This window comes from Panthera pardus, unplaced genomic scaffold (assembly GCF_024362965.1).
Source record: "Panthera pardus isolate Hobbes unplaced genomic scaffold, ASM2436296v1 HiC_scaffold_9, whole genome shotgun sequence".
NCBI lineage: Eukaryota > Metazoa > Chordata > Mammalia > Carnivora > Felidae > Panthera > Panthera pardus.
In genome coordinates, this window is record NW_026527024.1 from 7297978 (window position 1) to 7314327 (window position 16350).

At 58.4% G+C, this 16350-nt stretch overlaps 1 protein-coding gene across 4 annotated transcripts in view; it reads right to left on the reverse strand.

The window, feature by feature from the left end:
* The window catches only part of PTPRN2 (protein tyrosine phosphatase receptor type N2), an 814681-nt gene that overhangs the window by 424456 nt on the left and 373875 nt on the right, over positions 1-16350 (reverse strand). For all 4 annotated transcript variants that reach the window (XM_053898672.1, XM_053898673.1, XM_053898671.1 and 1 more), the window contains one exon: positions 8838-8917. In XM_053898672.1, the coding sequence (XP_053754647.1) occupies positions 8838-8917 (80 nt within the window). The remainder of the gene's footprint in view (positions 1-8837; positions 8918-16350) is intronic.

Sequence of the window (16350 nt, forward strand, 5' to 3'; positions counted from 1 at the left end):
TCCCTTCTGACAGCGAGTTGTGCTTCTGTTTGTCCTCTCTGAGAACCGCCCGTCTGGCCAGCAGTCAGGTGAGCGGGAAGGTCTGGGATCGAGCGCAGCCTCTCTTCAAGCTCTCTTCCACAAGGGGCCGGGTTCCTGGCTCCAGGATGGAGAGAAGCCCCTACTGGAGGCTCCATCCCCACTCGGGGGGGGCATCGGGGGGCCGGAACCCGACGTAGGGCTTCTCCCTGTGGGGGCGCCTTCACACATCTCCCGCCTCTTCAGCGAGAAGGTAGAAGTGGCAGCACTGGGCATCTTCTCTTGGGAAGATGTGCAGGTTTACCTTACTTTAGGCCGCAGGTCCCTTGAGTTGTCCCAGCCTCGCGTGGCCACCCCTCCTGGAGGCGCCTGCCCGTCCAGACATGGTTCGGGACCGAGCAGACCCCTGGGGCAGGCTGGCGACGGCGGGGCCCGCAGCGGAAGCTGAGTGCTGGCAAGCGAGCAGCAGAACCTCAGATCCTGAGGCTGTCCTTGCTCAGCACACGCTCAAGCGTCACGGGGCGAGCAGTCATTGTCCTAGACAGGATCCTAAGTTGGAGGGAGACAGGATGCATTTTTCCTCTTTTCCTGGAATTGCTCTCCCAGCACCGCACAGAAAAGCAGGCTGCTGCGGAGGCTGGTGGCTGCGAGCAGGGGCGGCAGGGGGCGTATTCACAGGGGTGTGGGGTAGAGTCAGGGTGAAGTCTTATCTCCACGCAAATGAAAATGCCATAAACACGCTTTTCAGAGAAGACTCCTGCATTCAGGGCGTCTCAAGAAACAGGGGAAACGTATTTCAAACGCCTCACAGTTCTTTTTGCTTCACGTTCGTTGTTCTTATCAAACCCAAACGCTGATTGAGCTCCTGCCACGGGCAAGGCACCAAGTTCAGTGGTGGGGTCTAAAGACGGGGACAACCTGGCTCTATCTTCAAGGACAGAGCGGTCAGGGGCTCCCAGACGTCACTGCCACCAGCCACGCCTGGCGGGCGGGTCTCACCCTGGCAGCTGGGCCCCACGCCAGAGCGCAGGGGTGATTTGTTAACAAGTTCCCAGCCACGCTGGCAGTGTTGCCCTGGGGATCGTGCTTTGAGAACCACTGTCCCGGACCTCTGGGGTCAGCCAATGTTCTCCGTAAAAAGCCACGGTGAGCACGTCAGGCTTGGCAGCCACAGACAAGGTACGAACGGTGATGGCATTGAGGGCCAGAAGGCCTGTGTGGCCGCGGGCCGTGGCTGGCCAACTCTGGGGAAGCGGCGAGGCAGGGGCACAGGGCAGGGGGCAGGGACAGGCGGGTGCTGGGGGGTGAAAGCTCCAAGGAGCCGACCGCACTGCCCTCTAACCTCTTCCCGAAGAGCCAGAGAAGATCCAGGACGTGGGCTTGAAGACGAGACGGGGAAGGCACACTGGGCTGCAGGGGTGCGGCCAGGGGTCCCGGCAGGGCTCTGCAGGGAGAGGGGAGAGCACCGGGCCGACAATGCTGAGAAACAGGAGTGCGGGAAGACAGGTCTCCGGGTGGAATGGGGAGGCACCGTGTGCTGCTTTCCTCACTGTCCCTGTGCCGCTCTGTTCTGCCCGGGGCCCCCACGGCCGTCACAAGCCCAGCAGACGACATCTCTGTTCCCAGCCCTCCCGTCGGAAGTCACACGGCACACACAGGAAAGCAGCTGTTGGTGGAGTCGGCTAGGTTCAGAGAAGACTCATAAAACCAGACAAATCCCCGTAACCGGGGACCCTTCAGACCCTAAGGCTCACCCTTGTCACCACCGTTAAAGCAGGGCAGCCATCAGCTCCGTCACGAACGGTTTTGGCTGAGCCGGGGATGCCGGTGCCGTAGCGAGGCTGGTGGGGCTTCTGAACGTACCAGTTTACACCCTGGCGGGAACCGTGTCAGTGCTTTTGTGGAAGACTTTCCACGTGGAATTTGCCTCTTCGTGCTTTGCCGTCGTGAGAAAATGCCGAGCGAGCACAAACCCTTCACGTTTAAGAGGCATCACCGCGCCCCGCGTGTGGGCTCCGGGCCAAGGTGCCGGAGGGCAGGGCGCCTTCCTTCCCGAGCCTCCTTCCCGTGACGTTCACGCCACGTGCTGATGCCTCCGGCGCCACCCGCAGCCCGGCTTCCCTGGTGCTACCCATCGCCAGCATCTCAGCCGTGTGCCGGCTCGCCTCTGTGGAGACGCCCAGACAGCGACGCCACCCACGCACCTGCCACCCCACTGTGGGAAGGTCCGAGCTCTCCCGTGTCCGTGCACAACCCGGGGGTCTCACCAGGCCACGAGGCTTCCGCATTCTTACACACAGCCACGAGCCACGTGCACTAGGCCACGAGGCTTCCACATTCTTACACACGGTATGTTGTTACCCTCCAAACCCACGACACCTGTCAGCTCCTGGGCCACCTGAGACCTTCACTGAAAGAGGCTGCGTCGTGATGCACTGGCCCAGTGTCTTTCTGATCCCAAACACAACAGCGGTCCGAGGTGAGCAATGGCAGCTAACAACCCCCACGGCCCTTGGAATTTGAATCTCCTCTCCCACCAAATGCGTCCTACCTCGTTTGATGCTAAAGCCAGCCCACGGAGCATAATCACCAGGCCTGTATCTGACAAGGAGGGAACCCAGGGCTCAACGAGACCCAACGAGCCGTCCACAGTCTCAACACGGGAAAGTAGAATCGGGACTCGGACTCTGGCTTTGAGCCCACCCCCTGTCCTTCGAGGCTCTCCTCTGCCAGCCTCCAGCGCCACGGGGCGGCACGGCGGACACCCAGATGGAGCGTGGGAAACGGAAGCGGCTCTGGCCCGCTCACCTCTCGTGGGGCGGTCCACGGCAGCCGACACACCCACGCTGGAGAGACAGGTGCCGAGCAGGGAAGCCGCATCGCTCTGAGCTCCACTGGACGCCTCACGCCGTCCAGCTGACCCCTGCCCGCTCTGCCGGTGGGTCGGCCGGCTGCCCGAGGGGTGCCGTCCTTGACCGCAGGTGGAGCAGGTGCCTGACGCACGTCACCGTGTGCCTCCCACGGAGAAGGACCACAGGGCCAGACGGGCGGGGGAACCAGCCTCGCCGCGTCAGTCACCAGGCTCATTTTCAAGGAGCCCTGGCAGGCGGAAAACACGGCCGGTGGACAGGAAACAGGCCGTAAGGACGCAGAGCCGACCTCGGCTGGGGTTCTGAGCAGCAGGATCTGTCAATGACAAACCTGCACACGGCCATCTAGGGGCTTCTTGCCCAAGTGCCAACTAGACTCCTGCTGGCCCCAAATGCCGGGGCCCATTTCTGCCCCGCCCCACACAGCTCTGGGCTCTGACACCTTCCTGATCCTCTGTCCTTCCAGTGAGAGGTCCTCTCCTGAGTCCCAGCCTCTGCAGGACCTGCCCTGGGGACGGCCGGCCAGGTGACGGGCAGCCTGCCCATCTCAGCCACCCTGCTCTGCTGCCGTGGGCCAATGGGTGCGAAGGGCTGTGGCGGGGCCAGCCTGTCACACACCTCTTGTGCAAGAGTTCTTCAAACACTGGGCCTCAGAGAACCTCCCGGAGCGTGACACGGGGGCGCCTCCAAGGCCTAAGACCTGGGTGTGTTCGTGGGCTGCTAGGGAGGGCTGCCCAGCGGGAAGGCGCCCTCCCAGCCTGCCCCCCATGAGCCCCTGAGGGACAGGCGCTAAGGGCTGTCCAAGCCCAGGGAGCAGCCGGGACAGGAGCCATCACGAGAAAGCCATGCGGGTGCACTGGGCCCGCCACGGAACGACAGGCCGACCTGGACTAGAGATCACGCGGCCGTCCAGAGGCCACGGGGACCGCGGTTTGTGAAAGAACTCGCAGGAAGGGGGTTCGTAACAGACACCCGTGTTCCCCCTTCGAGACAGCTGGCTGCGCCGGACCCGCAGGCGGTGCTGTGGCTGACGGAAACTGCTGGAAGGGGGTGCTGGCTCGCCCGCACGGGGTGCGTGTCTGTGAGCCGCGGCCACGAGGTGCACACGGTGAGGGGTCCCCCGGCACCTTCCCTGGTCCCCTCGCACAGGTGTGGGCCGTGCTCCTCCTGTCTGGACACGTTTCTGTGCTAAGATGCTGACAGAACACCGGAGGCTCATCCGCCTATAGAGAGAGCACGCACGACTAGAAACGGACACGGGGAGGACCGGGGCTCGGACGCTCATGCTCAGCACAGCAGTGAAGGGGCCGGCCGAGGCCGTCTTCGCAGAGTCCCTCACGCCCGCCGCTGCTCGCATCCCTGTACGCGCAGAGCTCCCCGTGTGCCCTCGCAGAACCGCTGGGGCGGTGGGCACGGAGTGGCGGAGGCAGCAAAGAGAAACGCCGAGCCGGCGCCCGAGTCCTGCCCAGGCCACATGTGAATGGCCACCCGCCCGCATCGGGTCGTCTAATTCCAGGGGCGCCTTGCCCAATCCGGGACGCCCGCCACCAGGTGCTTGGGCCACCCTCCACCTCTCCTTCGCTCACCCCACATCCAGCCCCCTGCCCGAGTCCGTTAAATCTGCAAACCGCGTCCAGACCCTGAGCATCTGGGCCCCCGTCGTCGCCCTTTCCACGCCAGCGTCACCTCAGACCAGCAACGGCCTCCCGGTTCCGTTACTTCCCTCCCCTCGTGCCCGCCACCACAGTCGGCAGGCAGGGCAGACGGACCCTGGTAGGTGTTTCGGGTCATGTCATGCCGGTGGCTCCTTGGCCCACAAGAAGCAGACACTGAAGTCCCACCCCACGTGGGTTCCCCTGGAACCAGATCCAGATTCAGATCTGAGGGCCGGTCATCTGGGGGAGCACGCGGAGCTGCGGGGAGAGGGCTGGGCTCGTAGAAGCGACCCGGCTGCACACAGCATGCGTGGGTCACCCCCGACGAAGCGCTTATCCACCCGCTATCGTGACCGTCTGTGCTCGCGGATCACCCTCACGTTACAGAAGCAGCAGCTGTGGCTCCCGGACCCGTGGCGGGAACGGAAGGTCAGCAATAATCGACCTGCTGAAATTTCAGCTCGCAGGGCACCCCGTTTGACCTTCACAGGACCCACAAAGCCAGGGCCGTGCCCCATCTTCCTGACTTTCCCACAGTCCCACAGCTTGCAGGTGACACGGCACACACGAGCCGGGAACCCCACCTCAGCCCCCGCCCCCGGACGGGACTCCGCTCCTCTGTGACCCCGTGTCCGCCCCACGCTGAGGGGTCTATACAATGGGACAGAGCACTAATTCCACGCGCTGGGCTCCACACGAGACCCCTGTGCCCACGCAGACAGAGGCTGCCTGCTGATAAAATCAGGCGACTTTCCACACAAAGCGTGAAGACCAGTGACTAATTTGGCGACACTTACTTAGCACTCCGTGTCACACGTTGCCTGTGGGGCAGGTAGGAAGGCACACAGACCGTGATCCCAGCCAGGAGGGGCCTGGTATTTCCCGCCTGGTATTTCCCACAGGCTGTCAGAGCAGAGGAGAGGCTCGCCTGGGGGGCGTGGCCAGGGCCCTTCCAGAAGCAGCAGGTGGCGAGGCGGTGGGCTCCCGGTCCCGTCCGTACCCAACAGGAAGCGGGGAGCCCGGGCCAGCCCGGCAAACGGCAGAAAGCAGACCAGAACGACCGGGGACCCCGGGGGCACAGAGAGTGACTGATGCCGTCAACAGCCAAAGGAGGCCAAACGCCTCCCGGAGTGAACCGGGCGGCACCCACTCGCCCCTCCACGAGGGAGAACCTGTTCCTCCCGCAAATGGTGTCGGTAATGCATTGGCTCCCTTTGTCCAGCAGTGGATATCGAGTAGTACGGTTTCTACTATTTGGTCTAACCCCCGTCCCTAACCCCTCCCTGAGCGCCGCTCGTACATTTCTACACGGGTAACCCCGCAAATGAGGACAGACGAAACCCCTTCGTAGCACTGACTCATTCACACCCAGGGTGAGGCCGTGAGGAGAACTGGCCTTCACAACTTCTAATTACGGAAACGCGGCTCCGGGAGTCTTCTCCAGCTGGGCCGATTAGCACGGCTCCGCCACGCTGACGGCACCGCCCTCCACTCCAGCAAACACTTGTCAAGATGCCAGAAGCAATTACCTGGCTGTTTAGAACGGAGCGATGGGGCCAGCGCCCTTCCCTTCCTCTCACCCGTCCGAACCTTCTGGAAGCCGCAGCCGTCAGACACTTGCTCCCGGGGCCGCCAAACGGTGCTTCCTGCTGACGTGCACGGCCCTTACCGCACCCCGCCAGCCCCCGAGGGCCACCCACCCCACAGGCAGCCCAGCGTTTCCGGGTCCCAGGGAGACTCTGCCACGGACGGCCAACCGCCGGCCACGCGGTCGGCGAGGGAATCGAACACGCCGCCGAGCAGAAGCCCGGCACCGGATGTCCACGGCCTGCCACCGGGACGGCCCGCAAGGTGAGCCCCGGCGGGAGGTGACGGGAGCCCGGGGGTCATGAGGTGGGCGGTGCCACAGAGCGGGAGGCAAAGGTCACTTACCCGCGTCTTCTCCGACACAAGAAACGCAAACATCGACTAGAAACACACTACTTGAGAATAAGGGATGTGAAGGGCAGCAGAGGATTTCTCCGCTTGATCAGACGACCTGGCCAGAGAGAACAGCGGTAACTAACTGCCACTCACCGCAGCGTGCTCAGCCGTCGAGTCGGCGAGCTCTGCGCCTGGATCCGCCGTGCGCCAGCTACACAGCAGCACCAGCGGTTTCCACACGCTGCGCAACGCGGAAGCACCCCCTCACGCGGGACCCGGGTCCTCTCCTGGCTCGCTCACACCGCGCGCTCCCGCGTCCTGTCACCCACCCATTCGGGTTCATAAGTGGGGCAGAAAGTCCAGGAGAGGGTCCCCTCGTACCGGGAGCAGAATCTGGACTCAGAAAACCAGCTGCGCTCATCAGTCAGGACGCACAGCAAGGACGTCTGTCGTGGGAACTACGTGCCTGTTCCTTACGTTTCGTATCACTTTGTGCCAAATTAGCCAAATAAGTTCCCTTTCAGTCCCACCACCGGGGGTGCTTCCCCCCTCATAAGATGCCCGCAGCGTCGTGCCACTGAGCCCCCGAGGGGAGCACACGCAAGCAGTCACTGTGTCTGCAGGCAGCGATCCCCGCGGCAGGCTCTGGTCTGCAGGGTGCCGAGGGCCGCCAGCCGCCTGACGCGGGTCCGCCCGACAGTGCCGATCAGTCGCTTGCAGCAAGGGCTCCCCGCCACCTTCTAAAACAAGAGACCGCGAAAACTTCCTGTCCTTGTTAACACATGAGGGAGTCTAGTGCTCAGAGAGCTCACTTCTCCTCCTCGGGGACTGGACCTTGGTGCCAGTCGTGCCCTTGGTACATCCACTGCCAAACCACAGAGTCCTGATGGTCACCACGCTGTTTTTCTTAAACTTTTTCCCGTATAGCACCAGGTACGTGCGTAACATGATAAAATTATGTACAACAGAAGAGAACTAATTCTTTGAAAGTGTGCGTGGAACCTCTTGCACGTGCACGACAAGAAACCCTCAGCTTGCACAGCTCCGGCAGTCCCGTAAGTCCGGCAGGCACGCTGGTATACGTGAGCAGATTCAAGTATTCAGAAAGTCACTGCCATGGCTCTCAAACATACACCCGGTGTGCGATTCCCCCCGGCATCTGGCATTTCAGTACGGGACACGAACACATTTAAAATGACCAGCAAACTCGATTTTAAATAAGCAACCCCAGTTTCCCCAGAAAGCAATAAAAGAAATGAAAGGCCACCGCCAGGGAGTAGGCTGCCATGACTGTAAAAGCTGAAAAGACCTCCTTCCATTTTATACCATTCATTACTGCGCCCTGAAGTCCCAGCAAATCCGACTGGGAAAGCATTGCTTCCCAGCACTGGGATGAGCGGCCACCTGTGGGACAACCGTTAATGATTCTGCATAAAAAAACCACAGTCGCTGACCGGGTCCTAACTTCGTCTGACCACCTCTGCCGCAGAGACGCGAGGATGGATGCCGGAGGGAAGGAGGGGCCTGCGGCCACGAGGGCCACAGCCACTGACGCGGGATCCCCTCCCTTCCAGGGGGCAGGGCATTTGGAGTGAAAGCTGCCGGCTTCTTTCCCTGGGGCCACATCAAGCCGCTCCGCTGGGAATGACACTTTACTGCCTGCCGAGACACCTCACAGCGGCCTCAAAGCGACCCAGGACACGGAAGCGAAGCCCGGGGCGTTGGGCTCTCCACACAGTCGAAATTGGCTGGGTTTCTGAAGCAGAGTACAACTTGGCAAGGAGCTCTCCCTTCACCAAAAATTGCTGGCCACTGAAATCATTACTTCCGCAAAAAGGACTACTAAGGGCACCAGGACCTACAAGAAAAATCCGGCAGCCACCAAACCAGAGAAGACCGACCGCTGACCCCGCCAGACGGAGCCCTGCCGAGGCCCGTTCCACGGCAAACGGCCACCACACGCCGAGGTCACTTGCGAGGTCTCAAGGCAGGTGAGCAGGAATCCCCAGGGCCCTAGAGAAGCAAAGCTAGAACAGAGTTCTCTGTTTCTCCTCGAACCCTTCATCCTGCACTGTCTTGGTCCGGGACAGACAGAAGCACGGCCAGCGTGTGCTTCTCACCTGGGACGACGCGGAAAACCTCAAAGCAAAATGGCACTTGCTCTGTCCACGCGGCGGGGGCCACTGCAGACACCAGGCCCTTGCTCCCCTGGGCGCCAGGCTCTTTGTCTCAGACCGAGCGGTGTGGTCCTCATCCTGCACCTGCAGCCCAGCCCGCCGCGCAGTGGTGATGAGGCGCGGTGCCGACCGACCCTGTCGTCCCTGGGCCGGGCGAGCGTATGCCCACGCGCGTCGTGTCGAGACAGCCTTACCTGCGGCCTGCGCGACATCTCCCGTCGTCAGGTTCTGGACACTGGCGCTCAGTCTGAAGGTCACCGCTGGGCCCACAACACTGCAAGAGACCAGGAAGAAGGAGCTCAGAACCGCTCTGCACGGCGTGTCGCTTCTCTGCCAGCTACGCGGGAAACACGGACACGCTGACGACACACATGCATCGAAGCCACTGCTGTTCCACGCGCGACCTCCGCCAGGCTCCGGGTTTCTCGACGCCGTGCCTCTTTGTCCCCATATTCCAGGAATTCTGTCGACAGGCTTTGCTTTTCTAACCCATACACGGCAGCGCTCTTATAAAAAATTCAAATCAACCACAACCAACCAACAAGAACAAGCAGATATTCTTGCGAGGGAAGAAGAAAAATTGTTATGGAAACAGATTTTAGTATTTGGCTCCCACAGGAGTGGTAGGAATCAAAAGCAGAAAGGAAAGAGACTGGTATTTTTAAATTTCTCTTGACAGGAACCGTTTAAAAAACTTATCAAAGTCATTAAGAACTATTTAGTATAAAAATAACTAGCAGGGAATTGCCAGAAAGGAATGATTAAAATTTTCAAAGCTTTTTAAATACTGTGTTGAACATCAGTTTCAAAAATATATCTCATTTTAAATAATTTTATTCGTCTGAAGGGGAGAGGGAAGAAGGGAGGACCTTAGGAAAGGGGAGGGGGAGAAGAGGAGGGAGGAGGGAGGAGGGGGGAGGGGAGGGAGAGGGGAGGAGGGAGGAGGGGTTGGGTCCCTTTCACCAGAACCCGTGTCCTAGCTCCTCAGGCTCCTGGCCTCAGGTGTCCAGACCCCTCCCGGAAAAGAGCATCCCCCCATTTCTTATCCGTCTGGTGAATGAGGGTGTGAGGTGCCGGGCCGGTCCCACAGAGAGGAAGGTGCCGTGCAGGCTGCAGGGAGGTGGGTGCTCCCCTCCCCGCCCCAGCACGGACGCCGCTGTGCCCGGCAGGGGCTCGCAGGGCCCCAGAGGCGTCAGGGTGCAGCTGGAGAGCTGTCCTTCCTGGTGATCACCAGAGGCTCCTGCCACCGTCCACAGATGGGCTCTCACGTTCCAGTGTCCTCCCTCGGTGCAGGGGCTGGACCACGGAACCTCCTCCGTGTGCGTGGATTCGACGACCAAAATAACACCTCGAAGAGCAAAACCACTCGTCTGCCATCGCTAGGTCTCTACTGTGTGTGCGGGACTTTGCACATCCAGTCCTGCCCCAGTGCCGGGGCGCCGGAAACTGCGGGTGCCAGGCCTTCAACAGCCCCTCCAGCTGGTAAGTCACATCTCTTCGGATGCTTCCTCAAGCTGCCAGTCCTACCTTCTCCACCACCTTTGTCAGTGTCGCAATAGTCATTTTTAAAGGTGCTGAAAACGGGGACACGAGGAAAACCCGAAGAGTCAGAATAAAAGAGTAACGCGGCCATGCTCAACGAGAGCCACGTGAAGGTTATCAGGACACCCTCAAAACTGGCAGCGAACCGCCGTAAGAAAACCTGCCCCCGCTCGGCGTCTCGTCTCTGGCCCCCTGCCTTCCGTGCTCATCCGTCCAGAGGCGAGCGGCTGCTTCTGGGTCTCCCGTGGTCTCGACCAGGTCTGCTCTGAGCTCGTGCGTTCTTGTGGATTCAGACATGACCCCCACTCGGGACACCGCGGTCCCACTTCTGTCCTGCTCCTCACAGGAGTGCCTGGCTCACCTCTCGTGGGCAGCCCGCTGTGTCCGGCCCATAATGCAGCACAGGAGCCTCGGCACCCCCTCAAGCCCAAGGAGACCCTCGAATCAGCCGCAGCTTTGTGAAGCAGCCGTGGCCCAGCCCGTGGACTTTCTCTTCGATTTCTTCGTGCAAGAAATGTCTACACGGTCACAAACTCTGCTGAAACTCCCTGAAAACGTCACCACGTCCGTCCTTCCTGCTTGGTTCCCACCGCCAGTGGTTAGAGCCCTGACCCCAGTCACGGGCTGCGTCCTGGCCCGACGTGCCCCCAGGGGGCCGTCCTTAGGAGCACGTGTCGCCCACCCTCCAGACCCGCTCTCTCCACACACCCAGTCTAAGGCCCAGTCTAAGGCTCCCGGGCCTGTATCTGAAGCTGCCCAGCCAGATCCCAGCGACAGCCGTCTCCCCAGCACGGTGAGCTCGAGCCTCTTCCCCTGCTCAGAGTCCCTTCTGGCCTGACCCCCCCATCCACACTCTGACCCATGGCAGACCCCTCTCCCAGATCTGCCAGCAGGTGCAGAGCCGCCTGGCACTGAGCACGTTAGCTGTCTCGTAGGACATTTGTAGCTTCCCAAATGGCTGGCTCTCTGGGGGCATGTGGAGCGTCCCTGCCAGGGCCTCACACACGTGGTGGATGTGACAGAGTCACAGCTGTGACCGAGTCGTGACCGAGTGCAGCTGTCTTCTCCATTGAGAGAAGGTCCTTATCCACATGAATAGGCCCCACCTGCCATCAAAAGGGCACTAATAACAGGTCTTCACACCGGGACCTGAGGGTTCTGTGTCGTTTCTATGACATTCCCCGTCTAATCTAAACGCCCAAGAATTCCTAGGCGGAAGAATTCCCTAGACCCAAATCCTCCCTCAGGTGCAGAGAATTTCCTCTGAAGACCCCCTGGGCTTTCCCGGTTCCTGGCTCACCCACGTGGTGGAGGAGAGTGCATTCACCTGCCCCCCATTCCCTGGGGGCCGGCAGGAGGGGCAGGGAGCTGTGGGTGGCAGCTTGGCCGGCAAGGGACGCAGCTGACACCTGGGAATGCGCCTGGAACTCGGGAAGCACTCAGAGCGTCGGCTTCTCAGAACCCGAGTTGGTGATGCGGCACGGCCCCCGGGCCGCCCAGCCCCGGCCCCGCCACCAGGCCCATCCTCTCTCTCGAGAAGGAAGGAAACCTGAGTTTGCAGAGGACACTCAGGGAGGGTCAGCAGTGCAACACGGTGCCACGACAGGGACTCAGACCTGCTCTTCCCCAATACCTGCCCCGACGTGTGGCAACGTGGAAGTCTCTACACCAAATTCTCACCCACAAGTCTACAACGTCCCCTCCGCTAGGCCCGCAACCTCCTCGGCCTCAGTTCGCCCAGCTGTAGAGTGGGGAGGCGGGCTCTGGCCCAGAGGCTCCGGCTTTCCCGGAGTAGCTGCCGTGGGAAGCCAGTGCCCGACGACCAGTGCTGCACAGCGTCCCGGATACGAGGAAGGGAAAGGAGGGCAGGCGTGTAGGGGCTGAGCAGAGACCAGCCTCGTCCCCAGATGTTTCGCACACATGCCCACTGCACTCAGAGACCCTGCTGCCCCTTGGCCGAGCACCACCACGTCCTGCCGGTTCGGGGCACCGAGCCGTGCCGGGAGCACGCGGACGCTCACTGAGCTTCCCACCAGGGGCTTCTGAAGTAAGAAGCACTGTGAGCACGAGAGCTGGACGCAGGGCCTGGGTTTTGCCGTGAACCCCCCATCAGAGAGCGTCAGACCCCCAAACCAAACGAGGACTTATCTGACGACTCTTTGCAACGACGCCCGAAGCGGCGACCGAACCCACCACGGCAGAGGCACAGGGATCACCACAAAACGCTGATTCTCTCAGGGGTCAACCTGTGATTCATTTCCTTCCCCTCTTCGACTTCGTGATCCCTGGGATGTAATATTAATCTGTTGCCTTGACTTGCAATAAACTGGTGCTTCTGAGCCCAGGGCTGTTTGCAAACAGCGGGTGGACACAAACGGCTGCATCCGAGAGCCCTGAGGGCTTTCTCCCTTCCAGACCCCAGGGGCATGCAATCTGAAGGCCCAGGGGAAGCAGAGGCTGACAAGAAAAAGAGGGATTGCTGTGTTGGGAAAGAATTTAAAATATTAGCTAGAGGGATACACTCGATGCGGCATCAGGAAATGGCCAGAGAGCTCCCCGCCGCCCGCCCCGCCCTGCTGGGTCTCCTCCAGTCTCGGGAAGCAGTATGTGCGGGAGGCGCCCCACTGGGAGGTTGTGCCTAGACCCTGCCCTATGGTCTGCCAGGGCTCCAGGGGCCCTCAGGAAGGGGCTGTGGTCACCAGCCGGGACTTTTGTTCCCATGTGGACGGCTGGAGATTGAGGCCAGCAAGACCGTCCTGAGGCATTCTCCCAATCTCACGTATCAGCTCCTCAGTCCTAACTCGGGGGCAGTCTTTCTCCCAGGCCTGGAGCAGTAAAGGTTCACCCCGAAGGCCGACACAGCCGTCCTCAGAAACTGCCTGTAAGGCTGGCCCCGGGTTGCAGCGGGGAACTTGGCCAGCAGCAGGATTCCCAACATCCACACTCGATCGGCAGGATCTCCCTGCGCCCAAACAGTTCAGGATAAGTAGGGTGTGAGCAGGTTATGCGGTGGGAGTGAGGTGCCAGGAGCTACTACTGTCTTCTAGGACCATGTGGCCTGGGCTGTCCTTACTGCCTTCTTCAGTTCTGCTTCTTCAAATACTTGGGGAAAATAGCCCCATATGCATAATGCTGGCACAGGAGGGGGAATTTCTGTGTTTAATCAGAAAATAAAAAATAAAACCGATGCCTAGAGCCTTGCAAAACAAGCCTTTTTTTTTTTTTTTAGAAAGTCACTTATTAATAAATAGTGAGAGTTTCTCACACAGAACAAAATATTCCAACTCTATTGATACAAAAACATTGGTGTTTAGATCAGGAAGAAATCATTGAAACAGACGCAAAGAAAGACGAACATGAAGTTATAAGGGAAGACCTATGTTTTACTACAAAACAGAGAAACTAATTCTGTTCTTTGACTTTCAGAGTCTCATTCAGATTCAACCAGTAATCGTTGGAAACACACTACGGTACATTCCTGCTATCTGCGGAGTTATGTCTTATACGGTCAACACAAGTGCGGATTTAAGCAACACCGAACCAGGGCTCCTGGGGAAGCAGAGGGCTGGGCTCTGCCCAGACTCTGGTCCCATTTTCCCAGCCAGTCAGTGTACACGACACCTTGTTTCACGTGTGCTTCCGTTTAAAGACACCTCATTGATAGACTTATTGCTTCTTTAACATTGAATTCACCGCCTACCACGCTGTAATTCATGCCTGAACTGAGCTTTTCTAATACAGCATTTTCTCTAAGGCACAGCCCAGCCTTCTTGCACATAAGAACACGATGCACTACACTTGGGGGCTGTTCCAAACAGTGAAATCACCAACAAAAAGCACAAAGATGTAGAAAATGTAGCGCTGGACAGTGAAAAGGACACGTGTTTGCGATATGAGCCGAAGTAAGAATGCAGGTGTCTCCTTGTTCAACCCCAGCTGGGAATGTACTGGTGAGAAACTCAAAACTTTCACCCCTCTGCAACAAGTCTTCGAGCGACCACACAGCGCTATATTGATTTTGGGGTTTCGGGTACGTTTGCAAATATTGAACCACAAATAGGATCTACGGTGCTTCCTAGTGTGTGTTAAGCACGTTCACACACATCAATGACCTTATTGTTTTTATCACATTTTACAATTTAACACCGTAGAGTTTAAGGGGCTTATGACCAAGCCGTGTACCTGTCCTTCCTTGCTATGTGACATCAGCACACGACTCCCTTTCACCTGCAAGGGACAATGATGTGCATCTGGAGAGGGTGTCTGGCTGGCCGGGTGGCACAGGACCTCCCCCTTAACTGACCCCATCGTCCTCCGCCCCCACCCATCAGAGTGGTCTGCTGGTCCTCCAGCCTCTTCCGTGAGGTCCACACTCGCAGGCCTTCGTGGGCTCACGGTGCTTCTGCACGCCATGCCGCCCCCGACCCAGGCAGTCATCCCCTGTCTGGAACGACATGGTGGAGACGAGGGGCAAGATCAGCCACTTCTCTGCCGACCCCACGGCTCTAGCATGGCGAGCTCACGGCCACGGAGTCGCTACGGGCAGACTGGTCACACACGGCACACCCGACCTACCATGAGGTGCTCTGCTGACAGCACGCGTCACACGAGTCCATTTTCCTCCAGGACCACGGGCTTCCCGAGGGTCAGATTCACTTACTGCGAGAGGGGACAGCTCTTTATGGTGGAAGAAATGCCGACAGGTGGAGCCCGCATGTCAGACACAAACCCTTCCAACTCAAGGGAGAGAGAGTCTTCACGGTCTCAGCCCAGAGAACCCCGGGGGGCATGTGCGTCTGGTGCAAGGCTCCAGCGGCCCCTCCTGGAGACCGTATCAGGAGAACAAAACCGCACGTTATTGTTAGGAGTCAGGCTGGAAAGAATAGGAAAAGATGCCTCCCCGAGACCTGGCAGCACTCGCTGAGTCAGAACTCCCTTCAACCAACTTAAGCAAACGGTGTGCGTGCACGCAGGTGAAGGGTGCGTCAGCCCTGCTGTTCTAGCTGATGGTCTCCGTCGTAGACACAAGTGGTCTTGAGCCCTAAATTCAGTGTTTCCACTCGATGCTTCCTAGTGGCTATAACCTGGTCAATGTGTGACACGCTCACATATCTACAACGTATGATTATACAACATTTAGAACTATATATCGATTAGAATATTGATAATTACTCACTTTCGTTTACACGGTCACAGAACATGCTAACAAGCAACGGAAGTAGCTTCTAGCACTTAAATACTGACATATTGCTGTTTTTCCAGAATTCCCCATCCTATCATTTCAGGCTGATGAAACAAACAAAACCCCCATTAACCCGAGTGGTAGGGGTGAGAGTTACATGGTCTTTTCTTTAAATGAGGACTCTTTAGAAGTCCCTTTTCCCCCTATTTTTATCACTGAAGACACTTAACAAGAATCTAATGCTCTGTCTTTATACTATCGAGATACTGACATATGAATCTTCTTAATAACCATGAGTCACCAGGTGAGGCTTCTACGTGTTAATTTTCACCGCACAACAGTCAAATCTTATGAGTTATGACACACCGGACTCAGCCTGAGCCCAGACCCATTCAGGTGAGAATGGGGAAGGCAGGTGATTCCCGGTGAGACCTTATTTTTCTCGTTAGTTAACACTGTGTCCAAAATGTGGAACACAAAAATTCCTGTCAGTCGAGGCTTCCGCTTTGTTTACTTAATTTGGGTGTTGTTTCTCCTCTATAATAACAGGCTGCACGTGACACGGGATTATTTGTATCAGGTCTAACCAGAGACAACAAACTTGACTACAGTTTTCCTTATTAACGCTAAGGGCTAAACGGCCCTTAATTCTGTACTTAGAGATAAACCTCAGGAACTAGATCCCCTTGACTTTTGGGGGATAAAAAGAAGATCACAATATCTAATTAAAATGTTTCTTACCAGCATATTCTGCCTAGGTAATGCACTGGCCTATGCTTTGTCTATTTGATCCTGGATTTGGGGTAAAACCTGTAACATGGATAGATGGGATAGAGGGAGGGAGGGCAGCGGGAGGGGTGGTGGAGGCTGGAGAATGCATGACAGACGACGGATGGATGGGTGGCCTTCACCAGTGTCCTTTCCTGGCTACAGGGCCCAGAACCACGTTGCTCACACTTTCTTTCCCTCACACTGGTGCTGAC